Raw genomic sequence first — 19,794 nt, forward strand, 5'->3', positions numbered from 1 at the left:
TTTTGATAGATATTACACAGACAGTGAAAAAATTTTCATACTTGTGTCTCCTTCCCTTGCCACTGACTTTTTCAAATTAATCAACCCTATTTGCTGTATTGCTGGAAATGGAACCCAGGGTTTTGTGCATGGTAGGCAAGGTGGTATACTATTGAGTCAGACCTTCAGACCCTAAGTTGTTACTTGGTTTTGTTTTGTTTTGTTTTGTTTGTGAAATTTATTGTTCTAAATTTTTTCAATTTATTTTTATTACAATTATGGCTGTTAGGCTTTTATGTATGTCTGTACATTGCTCATACATGGTGCCTCAGGAGGCCAGAACAGGGTGTCAGATCTTCTATAACTGGAGTTATACAGACAGTTGTTAGCTGCCATCATGTAGGTGCTAGGATTTAATTTAAGCCCAGGTCCTCTGGACCCCAGCTTCTGACTTTGAACTCTTAATCTTTCTTTTTTAGCCTTCCAAATGCTGGGACTACGGGCATGTTCAATAATGGAGCAGGAAGTACAGTTTCCCCATTCTGTTATCCTTAGTAAGATTCTTCTATTCCTTTGGTACATTTGTTAGAATTGATGGGCTAATAAGGATAATTTTGTGTGTGTGTGTGCGCGCGCGCTCACCAGTTTATGTTGAGTTTCTATATGTTTCTGTGTAGAAGTCAGAAGTTTTCCCTTGGTTGTTGCTCTTCAGGGGCCATCCATTTTTATATTTGAGACGAGTTCTTCACTGGCTAGAACTAACTCACTGGCTGGGTAAATAGCTCCAGGGTCTACCTATGTCACGGCTTCCATAGTTCTGAGATTAAAAATTTATACCTCTATGCCTATCTTTCTTATGTGTTCTTGATTTCAGTTCTAGTGTTTGTACAGCTGGACTATCTCCCCAACCCTGTATTTACTCTATTGCAGAGTTCTATGGCTTTTTTAAAAAAATTATTTATTTTATGTATATGAGTACACTGTAGCTGTCTTCAGACACACCAGAAGAGGGCATCAGATCCCATTACAGATGGTTGTGAGCCACCATGTGGTTGCTGGGACTTGAACTCAAGACCTCTGGAAGAGCAGTCAGTGCTCTTACCCACTGAGCCATCTCTCCAGCCCTGAGTTCTATAGCTGTTGACCAGTTTATTACTATACAGAGATACAGAGCTATTTTACTCCTTAGAATCTGCTGTGCTCATAGAACATTCCCTTTTACTCTCTAGCAGCTATTGGTCTTCTCTCTCTCTCTCTCTCTCACTCTCTCTCTCTCTCTCTCTCTCTTTCTCTCCTCTGTGTGTGTGTGTGTCCATGTGTCCGTGTCCCCTAAGGTAGACTTTTGTTGAGTTCTCTGGGTATCAGCTATGTAGATTCAACTGCTGAAGATAGGGGAGTTTTTGTTTTTTGTTTTTTAAGATTTATTTATTTACTATTACATGTAAGTACACTGTAGCTGTCTTCAGACCCATCAGAAGAGGGCAGCAGATCTCATTACAGATAGTTGTGAGCCACCATGTGATTGCTAGGATTTGAACTCAGGACCTTCGGTAGAGCAGTCAGTGCTCTTACCCACTGAACCATCTCTCCAGCCCCTGAAGATAGGTTTTGCCATTTACCTTGTGCAGTTTCTGTTTGTTTCAGTTTTCTTGATGTGGGCCTACATGTTTCTGCCAAGAGATCAAGAGATATACAACTTGAGCCATTGTTTAAATGTTGCTTTAAGAAAAGAAAAAGTGTGGTCTTGATATGTATATTTGACTGGCGTTGTATTCATTGTATTCACTGTATAGCCCAGGCTGCCCTGATACTCGATATATTCTACCTGTGAAAGGCTGGGGGTTGATTATACACATGTTCTGCCGTGCCAGGCCCTTAAATGTTCCTTTGACCCAAGATATTCTGTAAATTCATGTTAAGAACAGTAATCCTAATGCCAGCTCTGAAGTGGCAGGAAATACTAAGTGCTCATTGCGAGAACAGCTGATGATCAACTTCTTCAGTGCCTTAGTTTACAGTCTGTAGATTATAGGTTGTGTGCAGTTCTGCTTAGGTTATACATTAGGAAGGTTAGTATGTTGTATTGAAATGTACTGTCATCACTGACTTTTTTTTTTCTTCCTAAGCCGTGCTTGGGATGGAACCCAGGGCCATGTTGAGAAATATGCAGAACATAGTGATACATGGATATATTTAGTTGTAATAAAAGTTTCCAGGAATATACAATTTGCTGGTTTGTTTTTGTTTATTTTATGTGTATGGGTATTTTGCCTGCATGTATGTCTCTCTACTACTATGTGTTTGCCTGATATCCAAATAGTCCAGAAGAGGACATCAGATCCACTGGAACTAGAGCTATAGGTGGCTGTGAGCTACTGTGTGGGTCCTGAGAATCAAACCCAGATCCTCTGATAGAGTAAATCTCCAGTTCCCTGATTAAATTTTTGCTGTTGCAAATTATAATCGGTACTTTTCTCTTGCTGTGATAAAGTGTAGTTTTGAAGGCATTATATTTATTTGGTCTTATGGTTTCAGAGATTTAAGAGTCTTACCATCATGGCTGGGAAATGTAGGCATGATGATTGGGGCATTAGATGAGGCTTACAGCTTAAACCACAATCAGGAAGCAGACAGAAGAAAGTAGAAACGGTATTAGTCTTTTAAACTCTTAAAGCCCTGGCTGGGCAGTGGTGGAGTATGCCTTTAATCCTAGCACATAGGAGTAGGAGGAGGTGAAATCTTCTGCGTTGGAGTCCACCGTTCTATAGAGTAAATCTCAGGAGAGCCAGGGCTTGTTATACAAAGAAATCCTGGAGAGAGAGGGGTGTTTGAATCTTTTAATTTTTGTTAGGCATATTTCTTCTCTTTAAGCAACTCTACTACTTGAAGCAGGGGCTTTTCCTAACACCTTATCAGCATGATCATTTCATACTTAATTGCAGTTAGTATTTATTATAATTGGATAAATAAGGATCTTAAAGAAGGTAAGGTTTCAACTTAGAAATACTAGAGGCTTTCTTGGGGAACGAGAAATATCTTACCTATTATTTAAAGAGAAGATAATGTAGGACTTGTCTCTCTAGACAAGCGATTATTTTTGCAAAATAGAAGTATAGTACAACTGGTTCATTTTCAGAACCACAGTTGCTAATATATTTGAATACTGGGAATTTATTGTTATGTAGATAGGGTTTCGTGTAGCCTAGACTAGCCCTGAACTCTGTAGTCAAAGATGAATCATGATCCCCTGCCTCTACCTCCCAAGATCTGGAATTACAGGCATGTGCCACCAAACTTGATTTTATTTGGTGCTGAGAGAACCAATGTTTTATGCATGCTAGGCAAATACTGTCCTCATTGCACCGTATCTCCCTATATGGTTTCCTTACATTTTCTCCCTCATTTAATCCTAATACAACCCAGTTTCATAATCTCTTTTTATCTGCATTATTAAGTAGCTTACCAACAGTAAGAGAATGAACACAGGATTTTAGGATTCAACCCCTGAAGGAAACTTTATTTTAAAGACAAAACAAAACTTTTTAAAATTATTGGTACCATTGCATACACTAGCAAGATTTTGCTGAAAGGACCCAGATATAGCTGTCTCTTGTGAGACAATGCCGGGGCCTAGCAAACACAGAAGTGGATGCTCACAGTCACCTATTGGATGGATCACAGGGCCCCCAATGGAGGAGCTAGAGAAAGTACCCAAGGAGCTAAAGGGATCTGCAACCCTATAGGTGGAACAACATTATGAACTAACCAGTACCCCAGAGCTCTTGACTCTAGCTGCAATTGTATCAAAAGATGGCCTAGTCGGCCATCACTGGAAAGAGATGCCCATTGGACTTGCCAACTTTATATGCCCCAGTACAGGGGAATGCCAGGGCCAAGGGGTGGGGGGGGGGGGTGGGTGGGGGACGGGGAGGGGAGTGTATTGGGGACTTTTTGGATAGCATTGGAAATGTAATTGAGGAAAATACCTAATTAAAAAAAAATAAAAAATAAATAAAATTATTGGTACATTCAGAAACAAAGCCATAGTTTTTCTGTTTTAACTTTAGTTGGTATAAATGAGGTTAACACATGCTTACAAGGAAAATGAACTTGGCTAGAATCCTGATGTAGAGGTGGGAGGGGCAAGAGTGTGTGCTTGTTGGAAATGTAACTTTAAATGCCAACTCTTGTTCTTGTTCTTTTTTCTTTTTTTCTTTTTTTTGGTTTAAGAGACAGGGTTTCTCTGTGTAGCCCTGGCTAACCTGGAACTAGCTCTGTAGACCAGACTGGCCTCAAACTCAATAGAGATCTGCTTGCCTCTGCTTCCAGAGTGCTAGGATTACAGGGGTGTACCATCACTGCCTAGCTTAAATGCCAACTCTTCATCTTCATTTCCTTTTAAGGCTTCTTCTTCTGGACATGAACTTTCACAAATCTCAAGTTTTTACAGTTTTGTTTTGTTTTAGTCAGAGTCTCTCTACATAGCCCTGGCTGTCCTGGAACTCCTAAACAAAGCTGGTCTTTAAGGCAGAGATCTCTGCCTTAAAGGTGTGCACCACTATACCCAATGGTTTTTGTTCTCTCCTTTTGAGAATGCCTTATTTATATATTTATTTATATATTTATTTATTTATTTTTATTGTAGTCTCCTTGTTTAAATTACTTTGATAGATTTTTTTCATACCGTCAGTGTCTACTGCAGAGATTGATTTAACTTGTTCCAGGCCAACTTGACCAAACTTTAATAAAACATATGCAATATTGGCAGAGACAGGAAAGAACATCTTGAGTTTGAGGCCAGCTAGGCCTGTATAGAGGAAGAACCTGTCTCAAAAAAACAAAAACTCAACAGAGTTAAAAACAAGTGTAGCCTTTTCCAGCTGTGTTAATTCAGCATCCCTTTCTTGTCATCTGTTAAAGCAATTCAGTTTAAATCAAACGTGGTTTTCATTGCTTAGTTCAAGCTTTTTATTATTTTGGTAGCAAAAAAGTATCAAGTCAACATAATGACCAAGAGTCTCAATGTTTTTGTAATGATAGAGGATTTTTCCCATTAAAATCATGAACTGTAATGAAACAATCAAGTTTTGTAAACAGTTTACTATTTTTGGGAAAGTGTGTGTATGCGAGTATGTATACACATATGTACACATATACCATAATTTTACATGCTTGTCTTCTTGTACTCGCTAGCCATCTTCTTCAACAATGGGACTGGGCCTGTTTGTCTGTGTGTAAACACTAATACTAATTCTAGAATTTCGTTATTCTTGAAAGAGACCCATACTATTAAAAGTCACTTGACCTAACTGACCTTTGACAACAAATCTGCTGAATGGATTTACCAATTCATTTCGTATGAATGAAATCACATCTGGATTCTTTTACTTAGCTTTAGGTTTTCACATTGTGGCACATATCATTTGATGCTAAGTAGTAATGGTTGATGTATAGAGACAGATGTTTCCATACTTGTACCTACATTGACAGTCATGATGATGACATCTATCATGGTGTGTGTGAAGTAGTTTGATGGGTTTGTTTTGTTTCGTTTTTTAAATCTTATTTATTTTTATTTATGAGCACACTGTAGCTGTCTTCAGACACACACCAGAAGAGTGTATTGGATCCCATTGCAGACGGTTGTGAGCCACCATGTGGTTGCTGGGATTTGAACTCAGGACCTCTGGAAAAGCAGTCAGTGCTCTTAACAACTGAGCCATCTCTCCAGCCCGGGTTTGGTTTTCATATATCTATTGATGAATGATACTGAATATCTTTTCTTGAGAAATGATTCTATTTGTATATTGTCTTTGGAGACACATTTTTAAAGCTGTATTGATGGCCTTTTAGTTAGTATTTTGTTTAGCCTTCTTGATAAGAAGAAAAATAGAGTTGGTCTATTAATTTAAGTGCTTAATTTAGGCTATTTTTATAAAGGGATTTTATTTTTAATTATATATGAGCGTAGGTTTCTGCATGTGCCTCTAGAATAGGGTATTGGATCTCCTGGAGCTTGCTCTTTAAATGCTGAGCCATCTCTTCCACCTCTAATTTAGGCTACTATTAAGATTGTTTTATAAATTTAAATTTCTTCTCCAGGCAGTGGTGGCACACTCCTTTAATCCCAGCACTTGGGAGGCAGAGGCAGGCAGATTTCTGAGTTCAAGGCCAGCCTCACCTACAGAGTGAGTTCCAGGACAGCCAGGGCTACACAGAGAAACCCTATCTCACAAAACAAAACAAAAAATTCTTCTCAATGAAAAATTTTGTCTTTATATTTGAATGTCTTTTTAATATAATATATTCATTTTAGCCGGGTGTGGTGGCACACGCCTTTAATCCCAGCACTCGGGAGGCAGAGGCAGGCGGATTTCTGAGTTTGAGGCCAGCCTGGTCTACAGAGTGAGTTCCAGGACAGTCAGAGCTACACAGAGAAACCCTGTCTCGAAAAACCAAAATATATATATATATTCATTTTAAAATATTTTTATATTTAATCATATGAAAGTGTGTGTATCTGTGTATGATTTTGTGCATATGTGAGTGCTATTCTGCAATGACAGATGGTGGCATCAGATCCTCTGGAGCTAGAGTTACAGGTAATTGTGAGCTGTCAAACATGGGTACTGGAAACTGAAAGAGTAGTATGCAACTGTTAAGCACTGAGCTAATTTTCCAGCCCTTATTTAAGTGTTTTTAAATGTCCTTATTCTGAGGAGCTATGATAGGTATTTAGTAGGTTTGAGTTGGTTTTTTATTGTGAATTTATATCTCTAGGCTTAAAGAGGTAGCAGAAATAAAATTCAGCTGAGTTTTAGGCCACTGTGATCTAAAGAATTTCAGACAAACAGGGCTACACAAAGAAATCCTATCTTAAAAGCAAACAAAACAAAACAGAAACAAAAACCTATAAACTTCACAGGTTGGAAGCCCAGTGGTTTATTACAACTTTGTTTTATTTTGTGCATTTTGAGAATATCAGCCAATCTGAGCTTAGAGAAAGGAACGTGAATGCTTTGAACTAACAACCAAGACTGGAAGTCACATTCTCCACGTGGGGAGCACTGACTGCTTGGTAGAGAGGAAGGAAAAGTGCATGATTTTTATCTTTGTATCCTTTTTTTCCACAGCGTGGTACCATGCGTCGTCGCTATGAAGATGATGGCATTTCAGATGATGAAATTGAAGGGAAAAGAACTTTTGACTTGGAAGAGAAGCTCCAAACCAACAAATATAATGCCAATTTTGTTACTTTTATGGAGGGAAAAGGTCAGTATCATTTTGATTCAGACCCTGAACCCCTTGGTGTAAGAGTCATCAACTTTAGATTTTAGCAACTGTACAACGTTAAAATATTACCTGTTGATATTTATTTTGACTCATAATGCTCATTCTCTGCCAAATTTGAAAGCAATCTTTTATTAGAATAAGAATGTTACTGGGAAAAACACCTTTTCCTTTTTCTGATTTCTTGGCTTGGGATTAACTAAAAATGGCACAGGTATGATGGCACATGCCTGTAATCGTTGCACTTTGGAGATAGAAACAGAAGGATCAGGAATGGTCTATGTATAAGTTATAATGTATGAATAAGTATAAGTAATGGTAAGTTAAAGGCCAGACTGTGCTACGTGAAACTTTGGATAGAAGGAGAGGGAGAAAGAGATCAAAACAAAAAAGTACAATGAAATTTCTTTTATGTTGTTGGGTTCCTTATGTGTTATGTAGCCTTGACCCTTAGGAAACTGTGGATAAATAGGACATATAATGTTCAGACTATTTTAGCCATTAAGAGACATAATTTCTAATTAGGATGTATGAAGTGACTCATTAAAACAACTACCTACAAGCCCTGATTTTTCAGTATACGTTCCATATTTAATAAGAGATGTAGAGCCGGGCGTGGTGGCGCACGCCTTTAATCCCAGCACTCGGGAGGCAGAGGCAGGCGGATTTCTGAGTTCGAGGCCAGCCTGGGCTACAGAGTGAGTTCCAGGACAGCCACGACTACACAGAGAAACCCTGTCTCAAAAAACCAAAAAAAAAAAAAAAAAAAAAAAAAAAAAAAAAAAAAGAGATGTAAAATATTGTATGCACAGAGTAACAAACACTATAAATACCTTTTTACTTAAAATTTCTTTTATCATTTTTTTCAATGATTCTTCTCTTTCTAATTTTTCCCCATGGTTTCAGATTTTAATGTAGAGTATATCCAGCGGGGTGGCTTGAGAGACCCTCTCATTTTCAAGAATTCTGATGGACTTGGAATAAAGTAAGTGCTCTCTGGTCCTAGGCCTGAGATGGTTGCAAAATGGCTTTTACACTCGGGGATTTGGACAGTGGCGAATTTGAGAACCCAGAGCAGTAGGAAATTGAAAATAATTTCCCAGTTACTTTGTGAAATATGATTCTTGTTTCACTGGTGATTCATATACCTAGAAATAAAAAATGTAGATGAACTTCAAAAAAGGGTAAGTCTCTTGAGTCTATCAGTCTGATAGAATTGCTGCTAACATTGTGGGATTTCTTCCTATAAAAATGTATAATCATTTATATTTAAAAAGTATTTAAACCTAATGGTGTTTTTGGAAAGTGCCTCAAACTTTGCAGATCCACACTGGCTAAAGATGTGCTTCTTATTTACTGGTGTTTATTTCATAGGATGCCGGATCCAGACTTCACAGTGAATGATGTCAAAATGTGTGTGGGTAAGTAACAAACTTTTGGCCTGCCTCTTCATCTTTGAGGTTTAGGAACCTTAAAATATATTTTTTATTAGAAAGAATTGTTTAATTAGCAGCTCAGAATTTTCCTTAAAGGACATTTAAAAAAACAGCTGGGCGTGGTGGCACACGCCTTTAATCCCAGCACTCGGAAGGCAGAGGCAGGCTGATTTCTAAGTTCAAGGCCAGCCTGGTCTACAGAGTGAGTTCCAGGACAGCCAGGGCTACACAGAGAAACCCTGTCTCAGAAAAAAAAAAAGAAAAAAACAAACAAAAAAAGAAAACAATTCTATAAGGAAGAGATAGGAAATATATGTTGAGGAGAAATTTTTCTCAAAAGCAAAAACTTTTTAAAATTTAGTTCATCTAACTCCTAGGCATGGAAGATAACTGTTATATTCTGTGAAAATGCAGTAAAATGGTATTGAGTTGTCTGTGTTTCCAACAAACATGAGCAAAAGGAGCTCTTCTGACTCTTGCTAGTCTATGGAACACAATAGTTCTATTTCTTACTTTGGAAATTAGAATAGCACCGCTTTTTGGCCACGTGGATCCCTGTTAAACTGCTGGATAATCTTGCTCCATCTTGAGAGGTGACAGTCACTGACAGTCTTAATTCTCTGATGCCAGTATTACTCATGCCCTAATGCTCGTGTTACCTTCTGAGCACCTAGATACATGCTTTTCTTGGTAACTAGCACAACTTGTGAATTATGTGATCAGTAAATCTATTGAGTTATCAAAATCCTTACCTGTCCTTCCAATCAGAACTCTTTTAGGAGGCTTAGATAATTTGTGAGTACTCAACATTGTAGAACTTCACTTAACAGGCTGGAAAGAGGTGGCTTAGCAGTTAAGAACATTGACTGTTCATCCAGAGGACCTGGGTTCAATTCTCAGCACCCATGTGCCAGCTCAAAACTATCTGTAACTCTTTTTTTTTTTTTTTAAAGATTTATTTATTATATGTAAGTACACTGTAGCCGCCTTCAGACACTCCAGAAGAGGGAGCCAGATCTCGTTGCGGATGGTTGTGAGCCACCATGTGGTTGCTGGGATTTGAACTCCTGACCTTCGGAAGAGCAGTCGGGTGCTCTTACCCACTGAGCCATCTCACCAGCCCCTATCTGTAACTCTTGTTCCAGAGGGTTCAACACCCTCACACAGACATACATGCAGTCAAAACAGCAATGTACATAAAATAAAAATAAATACATTATTTTTTTAAAAGTTCACTTATCACTTATTTTTGTTGTTGTTTCTAGACAGAGAGGTTCAATTAGGTATATTGAGCTAATCTCAAACTCATTGTGTAACTAAGAGTGACCTTAAACTAATTACCTACCTGTCCCCACCTTTGGGTGCTTTATAGTTACAGGCATTTGTCACCATACCAAGCTTATGTGGGGCTGGGATCATATCCAGGGCTTTGTCTATGCTAGATAACTATTCTTTCAGCAACTGGGTTATCTCTTCATCTTCTCAGTTCTTTCTTAGTCAGCCTTCAGGAAAGTAACTTCCTAGATCATAGGCAGTAGACAGCCAGAGCTTTCTGTTTGGTTATTTCATTTTTTTCCATGAGACAGGGTTTTTCTATGTAGCCCTGGCTGCTGTCCTGGAACTCTCTCTGTAGACCAGATCTGGCTCAAACTCAAGAGATCTACATGTGTTTTCCTACTCAGTGTTGAGATTAAAATTGTAGGCTACCACCATACCTAGCAGGCTTATGTTTTAGTGCTATATATGTGTGTGTTGATGGTTTCCATGAATACATGTGCTCACAGAGTAAGAAGGGTTCGATCCTCTGGAGTTACAGGTAGTCGTGAGCCACCTAACATGGGTGCTGAAAGTAGAACTTGGGTCTCTGAAAGAATAGCCCCTGCTCTTTACTGCTGAAACTCTCTCTAGCTCCCTTCTTAGATATTCTTATGGTTGTGGTTCACCAATGCCCTCCACAAGAGTCACCTGTGATAACTTTAAAGTACGTACTCATAAGAGAGGATTCTGGGAAGAGGATGAGAGCATTCTCCATCTACTTGATTATTGCCCTGACAGAGTCTATCTAATATAACTATTGTGGAATTCTGTTGAAGGCATGCAACTTCCAGGGAAAGATTCAGACAATAAAGTTAATTTCAGGTTTTACTATAGTATTAACCACTTTTTTTTTTTTTTAAAGATTTATTTATTTATTAATTATATGTAAGTACACTGTAGCTGTCCTCAGACACTCCAGAAGAGGGAGTCAGATCTCATTATGGATGGTTGTGAGCCACCATGTGGTTGCTGGGATTTGAACTCTGGACCTTCGGAAGAGCAGTCGGGTGCTCTTACCCACTGAGCCATCTCACCAGCCCATTAACCACTTTTCTACAACCTCCAGCCCTCACCAACTGGAACCCAAGAAAACAGATGTGCATGTTTTTTCAAAAGCATGACACATAACTTTAAGGAGCCAGGATGGGTCTTGTCATTTAAATATTTGACACTTATACTGTGATTGCAGATTTCTACTTCTGACAAAATGTATAGACATAAGAGTAGGGAGCTGTTTTTATACCATCTCCAAGCTGTTATGATGCCCTTATATTTGACCCCAATGACTTCTATAGGACTTAAAGGCTGCTAAAAGGCAGATGTAGTGGCACAGGGAGAACATAATAGAAAAACCCTATCTCAAAAAACAAATACAAAGGGCTGGTAGATACCTGGTGGCTGTGGTGGCTGTACACACCTTTAATCCTAGCACTCCAGAGGCAGAAGAAGTTGGATCTCTTGAGTTTTTTGAGGATAGCCTGGTCTACAGAGTGAGTTCAAGTATAACTAGGGCTACATAGAGAAACCCTGCCTCGAACCCCCTTTAACCCCCCCCAAAAAAACCTACCAAACAAACAAAAAACCCCTAAAATAGCATAATGGTACAATGACATATTCAGAGAATGCCCACACAGAGAAAAAAGTAAGATTAAAAAGAAGCTGTCTTAAATATACAATCCAAGTGTGGTTTGCACTCATAAAAAAAATCTCAGCATTTGAGAGGCAAGATGAACATGAGTTCCAGGCACCCTGGGCCATGTGACTCTCTAGTATTTTATTATAGCAACCCTAAACAGACATGTGATGACAAGAAGGGTAGCATCAAGCAGACTAATATATATTTTGGGGAATAATAGAAGAAAGAGAGGAAAGGAGCAAGTAGGAAAAATCATAATAGCGGTAACTAGATGGACAGTTAGTTCTCTGGGATGATAGCTCAGTGTGTAAAAGTACTTGCCAAAAAACCTGACAACCTGACCCTAATTGTACAGCTATCACCACTATCTACTACTAGAATTTATCACCCCCAAAAAAGTCTGTTAAGCAGTCATTTCTCATTCTCTCTCCCCTGTAGCCCCTAGATCAGGATGTATCTAGTCAGTGTTTGACACACCTAGAATTACATAGCAGTAGCCATTCATCTGTGAGTTCTTGTACATGGCACACTTTCCATGTTGGTTTGTGTGATTTCATTCTTTTTAACCTTTTAGCATATAGTCTTTTTCCTTCTGCTACCTGACGTGCTTATAGGGAGGTTTAGTCTTACATGTTGGACAGCACTTGCTCATTCTCTCTTATCAGGATCTCACTGTGTATCATAGGTTTGGAACTATGTAGAGCAGTTTGCTTTAAATTTATAGAGATGCTCCTGCTACTGAGTGCTGGGATTAAAGTTAAGCACCAACACCAGCACACTCAGCACACTGTGTTTTGTTGTTGTTATGCTTGAGGAAGACTGACACTGTGTTTACATAGTAACTTTATCAGACTGTAATATGGACTAAATGTAAAGAAGTTTTATATTAAAAATTATTGACAGGACTGGAGAAACCAACTGAAAATAGATAAGTTTAAACTGGTACCCACTAACTCACATTTCTTTCTCTTTTTTTTTTTTTTTTTTTTTTGTCGGGGGTAGGGGGGAGGTTCAAGATAAGATTTCTTTGTGTAACAGATGCATGGCTGTCGTGGAATTTCCTTTGTAGACCAGGCTGGCCTCAAAGCCCCAGAGATCCACCTGTCTCTGCCTGCCAAGTACTGGGATTAAAGGCGTGTGCACATGCACAACCCTTAATTCATACTCTTGAAACAGTCTTTAAACCGTCACTGAAACAGTATATCTCAAGTCTTTTGTCTTGCAAGTTACCTGGTCCCTGTTGTTTCACATTTGAGATAAATACTGACAGTTATCATGTCGAATTGTAGGGTTAAGTGACGTATTGAAGAAGAGAACCAGTGCTGGATAGTGTAGTAACGTGACCCAGGGACTGATGAGTCGTGTTGTTCTCTGATGTGGTTATGATTATCCTTCTCAAGTAATTTCCTTGTGTATTACTAATTATCTTAACAAAGGATGGTTTGTTAGTAACTATGGCTTCAACTCCTTTCATGTAGGGAGTCGTCGGATGGTGGATGTCATGGATGTGAACACACAGAAGGGGATTGAAATGACCATGGCACAATGGACACGATACTATGAGACTCCAGAGGAAGAGCGAGAAAAACTCTATAATGTTATCAGCCTAGAGTTTAGCCACACCAGGCTTGAGAATATGGTGCAGCGGCCTTCCACGGTTAGTTTTTTCCCCACATTCTCATTTATCTTTTATCTCTCTCTCTCTCTCTCTCTCTCTTCCCTCTTCCCTCTCTTCCTTAAAGCTTATTGATTTGTGTGTATGTGCTTCACATCATGAACCCCTGTCTTGCTCACCTCCCCATCTCCTCATAACTGCCCTTTACCCTTGCAACTTCCTTTCTAAAATAAAACAGCAAAGATCTCATTGTGGAAGCTGTAGCATGTCACAGTCACAGTTTGTTCTACAGTCTGTCCCTCTGTCCACACATCTTCACTTACAAATGTTCATTGCAGTAAGTAATTGGTCTGTTTCAAGATCTCTGGCTTCTGTGACACCATCAATATTGGATCCTTACCAAGACTTTTCACAGCTGTCTTGTCTCCCTCCCTGTGTCGTAGAGGTCCTGCACTGTTAATCAGTAGGACTGGCCTTTTCATGACTCCTAATTGTTAGCAGATGATAAAAATTTAAGATTTTGGGCCACCTCAGAGCCCTGAATCTGGTCTTGGGTGGTAGCTGAGAGTTTGTCAGTGTGCAGGCTTCCTCTGTCTAGCATGGTTCCAGATAGGCCACCCAATGCTGCCATCAGCAGGAAGCAGGGTCAGCTTTCCTGCTCTCATGCCCTTGGACTGCTCTACCGAACCTCCCAAGTGCTGCAGCCTGTAAGAGGCTGGACTAGCTCTCCCACTCATATTCTCAGGGCTGGCTCTCCTGTGTCTTTGCCAGTGAGGAAGCAGGGCTAGTCCTTAATCTCAAACTCTTAGGTTCAACTCTCCCAACTACTGACTACTGTAGGTGAGCACGGGCATTGATGGTGCAGGGCCTGATCTCTGGCAAGGGACATGGCCAACTCTCCTGACTGCTGTGGGTGGTCAGGGCAGGGAACCACATTTGCATTTTCAATAGAAGGTCTTTATACTGGAAGAATTTTTATAGCTCTATACATGCCAAAATTAAGCTAAATGTGGGGGAAAGTATTGGATAACAGTAACTTTCATTGTTAGAAGAATTCATTTTCCAAAATCATTTAATTTCACCAAGAACTTAATTGGGAGCTTGGTCTTTCAGTGATAGATAAGAATCTTAAAGTGTTACTGGGAAACTGGCTTAAAAGAATTTCTATGCTATAGGTTTATGTCTGCTAAGAAACTTAAGGGAATTAATTGGGTTAGGTTTGGGAATGTGTGCCATGTTTGGTGGCATAAGCTTTAATCCCAGCACACAGGAGACAGAAGTAGGGGAGTCTCTCTTGAGTTTGGGGCCAGCATGGTCTGCATAGCTAGTTCCAAGACAGCCTGTGCTGTATAAGAGAGACCCAGTGCAAAAAATAAAGAACAAAAATGAAGGGAAATTTTGTTTAGAGCAAGGTGAATTTTGTACCCCCAATCCATCAACTTCATTCACTAGGTGAGAATTTTATGTAACATATTGTAGGATTTAGTAGGTAAAACTATGAGTTATTACTATGAGTTGGTTTCATTAGTTTTTGATACCCTACTAAACTACTAAAGTTAGTTTTCATTTTATCTATGTTTGGGTAAAATGCTGGCTATCTAGTCTATTGGGAAAGCTATTCAGGAAGTGGAGTTAGCTTCACTTTTAAAATATACCTATTTATTTTTGAGTCTCTCCTCCCTTAATTCCTGACTGTGAATTCAAGCCAGGTATGGTGGTTTCAGCTACATGGAAGTCAAAAAAGAAGGTCTTGATTAGACCCTTTGCTTTCCAAAATTAATATATGGTATTTGCTAGTAATGTGTTTACTCTAGGTAGACTACAGCTAATAGTTTCCAATACCATAACTATAGTTTATTGGTATGTATAGCAAAGAGAAAAATAACTCAATATTTTGCTAGTTTGATGAGTCAGTGTATATTTCGTTTTGTTTTTAGTTTTTTTTAGGTTTTGAAGACAGGTCTCTCTGTGTAGCTATGGCTGTCTTGGAACTAACTATGTTGATCAGGCTGGCCTCAAACTCAGAGATGTGTTTGCCTATGTTTTCCCAGTGCTGGGATTAAAGGTATTTGCCACTGTGCCCAGCTTTTTTCATTGTGTATTATTGGACCAGATATTCAGCTAAAAGCAGAGATTCTCATAAAAATAGGCTTATTTCCCACAAGAATGACAAGAATCTTTCCTATATTAGTTAGCATAAATACACCTACCCCAAGTGCTAAGATAATGGTTTATGCCATTTTTAATAATGTTCATTTTTTTAATAAAGAATTCAGTCAAAGGAAACATGAAGCCAAAGCATGGTGGTCCTTGTGTGTTATCCCAGCATTTGGGAGGTAGAGACAAGAGGATTGCCTATACTGCAGAGTAAGCTTTTGTCTCAAACAACAGAAAACAACATGAGAATTATAGTTGCATTGCTTATAAATGTATTCCTTAATAGTTCTAGAATTTAATATAAAGATGATTACTGCTATAAATATAGAGCTTGATTATTAAAATTTGGGAACATTAAAACCATTCATATATGAAGTCTACTTTGTATCCTGAGTCTCTCTAGGTTTGACTCTTTTAGTTTGTTGGTTGGTTTGGTTGGTTTGGTTGGTTTGGTTGGTTTGGTTGGTTGGTTGGTTTGGTTTGTAGTTTTTTTTTTTTTTTTTTTTTTTTTTTTTTTTTTTTGAGAAAGGATTTCTCTGCATAGCCTTGTCTGTCCTAGAACTAACTCTGTAGTTCAAGCTGGCCTCTGGCTCACAGAGATTCACTTGCTTCTTCCTCTGAGTGCTGAGATTAAAGGTGAGCACCACCACTGCCCAGCTCTTAGTTTTTGTTGTTATTCTTATTGTTTTGCTTTTTGGTTTTTTGGTTTTTTTGCTTTTGTTTTTGTTTTTCGAGACAGGGTTTCTCTGTGTAGCCCTGGCTGTCCTGGAACTCACTCTGTAGACCAGGCTGGCCTCGAACTCAGAAATCCGCCTGCCTCTGCCTCCCAAGTGCTGGGATCAAAGGCGTGCGCCACCACATCTGGCTTTTTGTTTTGTTGTAATTATTTTATTTTTATGTGTATGGTTGTTTGGTCCAGGTGTTTTGTGTTGTGGTGGTTGTGAGCTGCGATATGGGTGTTAGGTATGGAACATAAACATCTCTCTAGTTGTATTATCGGCCTATCCGTCCTTCATCATTCTCCCCCACCCCTTTCTTTGACTTTCTTTTTCTTTTTTCAGAATCACTATGTATACCTGGCTTGCTGACCTGGAACTCAGATCCTCCTGGCTCTGCCTTCTGAGTGCTGGGATTAATATATGCACTAGCATGTCCAGCCATTTCAAAGACTAGAGCTAAACAAACTATCCCTTTGCTCTCAGATTTTTGATAAATCAGGAACTTATAATTGCTAACTCAGTAGTTTCTATGTCACATACTAAATTTCTTTTTTTTCCTCTTTGATCTACTATTTTTTTTAGAAAAATACATTTATTTTATAAGTGTGTGTGCATGTGCACATACATCATGGTACACATGTATGAGAATAGATTGTCCTTTCCACAATGTAAGTCCTAGGGATCAAACTAGGTCATCTTCAGCCCTCATCGTTGTATCCTCAGAAACTACCTCTTAAAAATTTTACATATAAGCATGTTTTCAACCTCTATTATACCAATATTGACAGAAGAAAGTTTCTAGTTATAAAATGTCTTTAATGAATCCATTTTGAGCAGAGCTGGCTGTACAATTATGTTACTGGGACCACTTCTCTCTTTTATCCATTTACAGAGCATTTGTCTTTTGACTCTAAGGCTCATGGGTTTTTAAATGTTATTATATGCAGTGTACATCTAAAGGAGTTGCTTTCTTGACCTTCAAATTCTCTGTAACTTGCTCTTACTCTTGCCTCTCTCTTGCCTCTCGCTCCCTTGCTCTTCCTTTGACCCCATACCCTTCCCCCTCTCTCTCCACGTGGTCATGGCTGGCCTCTACTTCTCTACTCTCTCCCTCTCTCTGCCTTTTTCTGCCTCTTCTACTCTCTCAACTCCCCTCCCCATGCCCTGAACTATTCTATACTAAAAAAAAAAAAAAAAAAAAAAACAAACAAACAAAAAAAAAACCTCTGGAATCTCACTGCTTTTCTTGGACCCTAAATGTCTCTCTCTCTCTCTCTCTTTTTTTTAAAGGTGGATTTCATTGACTGGGTAGATAACATGTGGCCAAGGCACTTGAAAGAAAGTCAAACTGAATCAACAAATGCCATCTTAGAGATGCAGTACCCTAAAGTGCAAAAGTAAGTGACTTGTTCTTGTGCACTTTCCTCAGTGTTCTGTGAGGTACAGCATTGATAACAAGGAATAGGCCATCCCTTTTCTAGCTTTGCTGTTTTTAATCATCAAATTGGTAAGAGTATGTGAGAAATTACATAGCACATGATCTCATAATAAAGGGGAAAGATTTTATGGTCCTGAAAATGTGACATAGAACTGAATTCCTTTAAGAAGATATGGTGTGCCATGCCTTGATGTAGAGTTTCAGGGCCAGCCTGCTCTAGTAGCAAATTCAGGACAGCCAGGAAACCTTGCCTCAAACCTCCCAAAAAGGAAAGAAAGAAAACCTACTAGAAGTTTATTAGATGCCAAGTAGAGGGGTTCACTAGGAAGAGAATGTCCTTTTGGGGGGTAGGTCTCTTTCTCAGTGTACTAATTAATGCTGCTGCTTCTCTTTGGGGCAGGTACTGTCTAATGAGTGTTCGAGGCTGCTATACTGACTTCCATGTGGATTTTGGAGGTACTTCTGTTTGGTATCACATCCACCAAGGTGGAAAGGTATGGTCATAGTAGGATTGGAATTAGAAATGATTTGAATGCTTAATGTACTCTGGAAACCTCGTAATATAACACTAGGAAACATCATCCGTCCCTATCAGAGGAGAATTGCAGATGGTTACCTGTGTGGAGTGGAGTTTTAGTAGGCCAGTGTCATTCTACCAATATTTGGCCAGTTCTTAAAGCAAAAGGTTTCTAGGTAAAGCTGAAGAGGTAGTTTTAGGAGTTCAGTATCATTTTTGTATCTGTAAGAAAAGTAATGTAGAGGAAGAGAGCATAAGTTTTGGATATATTAACCAAAAGTCCAGCAAATTAGAATTCAGCCACCTCTCCCTGTCTGGAGGTATTGTTCTGAAATGTGACCAAAGGGAGCATTAAGTCTTTTTAAGGATTGGAAAAAGTACCTTCAATTATAAAAGAGTTAAATTCTGATAATAATATATATTCTATCTCCTAATGAGTTTTTCTAAATAGTATATCAGAATTACAATCTAGAGGTAAAAGCAGAGGTTTGTGGTATTAGCCATTTCTCCACTTGGAGGAACTACATCTATTAGCAGAAACAGAGCGGGAATGAAAACAAGAACTTAACATGGAACATCTGGACCTCTGTATCCAAAGTTCTTTTGTTTACTTAAATTTGTGTAGATGGGATCATAATTTTGTCCTATTGATCTTAGTTACTACATTAAGACAGAGCAGCCTAGGGCTGGAGAGATGGCTCAGCGGTTAAGAGCACTGACTGCTCTTCCAGAGGTCCTGAGTTCAAATCCCAGTAACCACATGGTGGCTCACAACCATCCATAATGAGATCTGTTGCCCTCCTCTGGTGTGTCTGAAGACAGCTACAGTGTACTTACGTATAATAATAATTTAAAAATCTTAAAAAATAAAAAGAAGACAGAGCAGCCTAGAACAATATCTTAGAGTTAATTAATTATGTCTAAATAACTGAGCTGTTTAAGCCTCTAGCTAGTTATTAAGAAATTACCCACCAGGCAGTAGTGGCGCATGCCTTTAATCCCAGCACTTGGGAGGCAGAGGCAGGTGGATTTCTGAGTTCAAGGCCAGCCTGGTCTATAGAGTGAGTTCCAGTACATCCAGGGCTAAACAGAAAAACCTTGTTTCAAAAAGAAAAAAAGAAAAGAAGTTACCCACATAATAAGCCCAAGGCCATTTTCTCTTAGTGTTCAGGATTCTTCTACTGCCACAGTCCCAGGAAATCTAGATGCTGTCAGATCAAGTGAATGGCAAGAAAGATCTGTTTCTTTGGGTCCTGAACTACCCAGATAGACAAGTCTTCTACCTTCCAATCCTCTTTGTGCCTGTTTATCAGTTGAGGGAGACGACTGGATCATGTCAATAGCTGTTAACAGACTGAAGTTTTTTAACTCACAGGTCTTCTGGCTCATCCCCCCTACAGCCCACAACCTGGAGCTGTACGAGAATTGGCTGCTATCAGGGAAACAGGGAGACATCTTTCTGGGTGACCGGGTGTCAGATTGCCAACGAATTGAGCTCAAGCAGGGCTATACCTTCGTTATTCCCTCAGGTAAGCAAAGTAGGGGAAAGTAGGTTGCTTTCTAAGTTTCTTAAAGAATGCCGATTATGACCAAGGCTCTGAATTCAGTGCCCAGTGAAGCATTGTATGTGCATGACTGTACAGTCAGCAGCAAAAAATGGTGTTTTCCTGTTTTTATGAAGTACACACAG

At 39.1% G+C, this 19,794-nt stretch overlaps 1 protein-coding gene across 4 annotated transcripts in view; it reads left to right on the forward strand.

The window, feature by feature from the left end:
• The window catches only part of Kdm2a (lysine demethylase 2A), an 81,985-nt gene that overhangs the window by 29,487 nt on the left and 32,704 nt on the right, over positions 1–19,794 (forward strand). For 3 of the 4 annotated variants that reach the window (XM_029472319.2, XM_029472320.2, XM_021151213.3), the window contains 7 exons: positions 7,113–7,251; positions 8,176–8,254; positions 8,644–8,690; positions 13,137–13,315; positions 17,440–17,546; positions 17,988–18,081; positions 19,480–19,633. In XM_029472319.2, coding sequence (XP_029328179.1) covers positions 7,113–7,251; positions 8,176–8,254; positions 8,644–8,690; positions 13,137–13,315; positions 17,440–17,546; positions 17,988–18,081; positions 19,480–19,633 — 799 coding nt within the window. Of the gene's footprint in view, positions 1–353; positions 534–7,112; positions 7,252–8,175; positions 8,255–8,643; positions 8,691–13,136; positions 13,316–17,439; positions 17,547–17,987; positions 18,082–19,479; positions 19,634–19,794 lie in introns of those variants that run through there. The other variant, XM_021151214.3, reaches the window with a different exon arrangement.

Source organism: Mus caroli, unplaced genomic scaffold (genome assembly GCF_978045245.1).
Source record: "Mus caroli unplaced genomic scaffold, Mus_caroli_1 scaffold_20, whole genome shotgun sequence".
Lineage (NCBI taxonomy): Eukaryota > Metazoa > Chordata > Mammalia > Rodentia > Muridae > Mus > Mus caroli.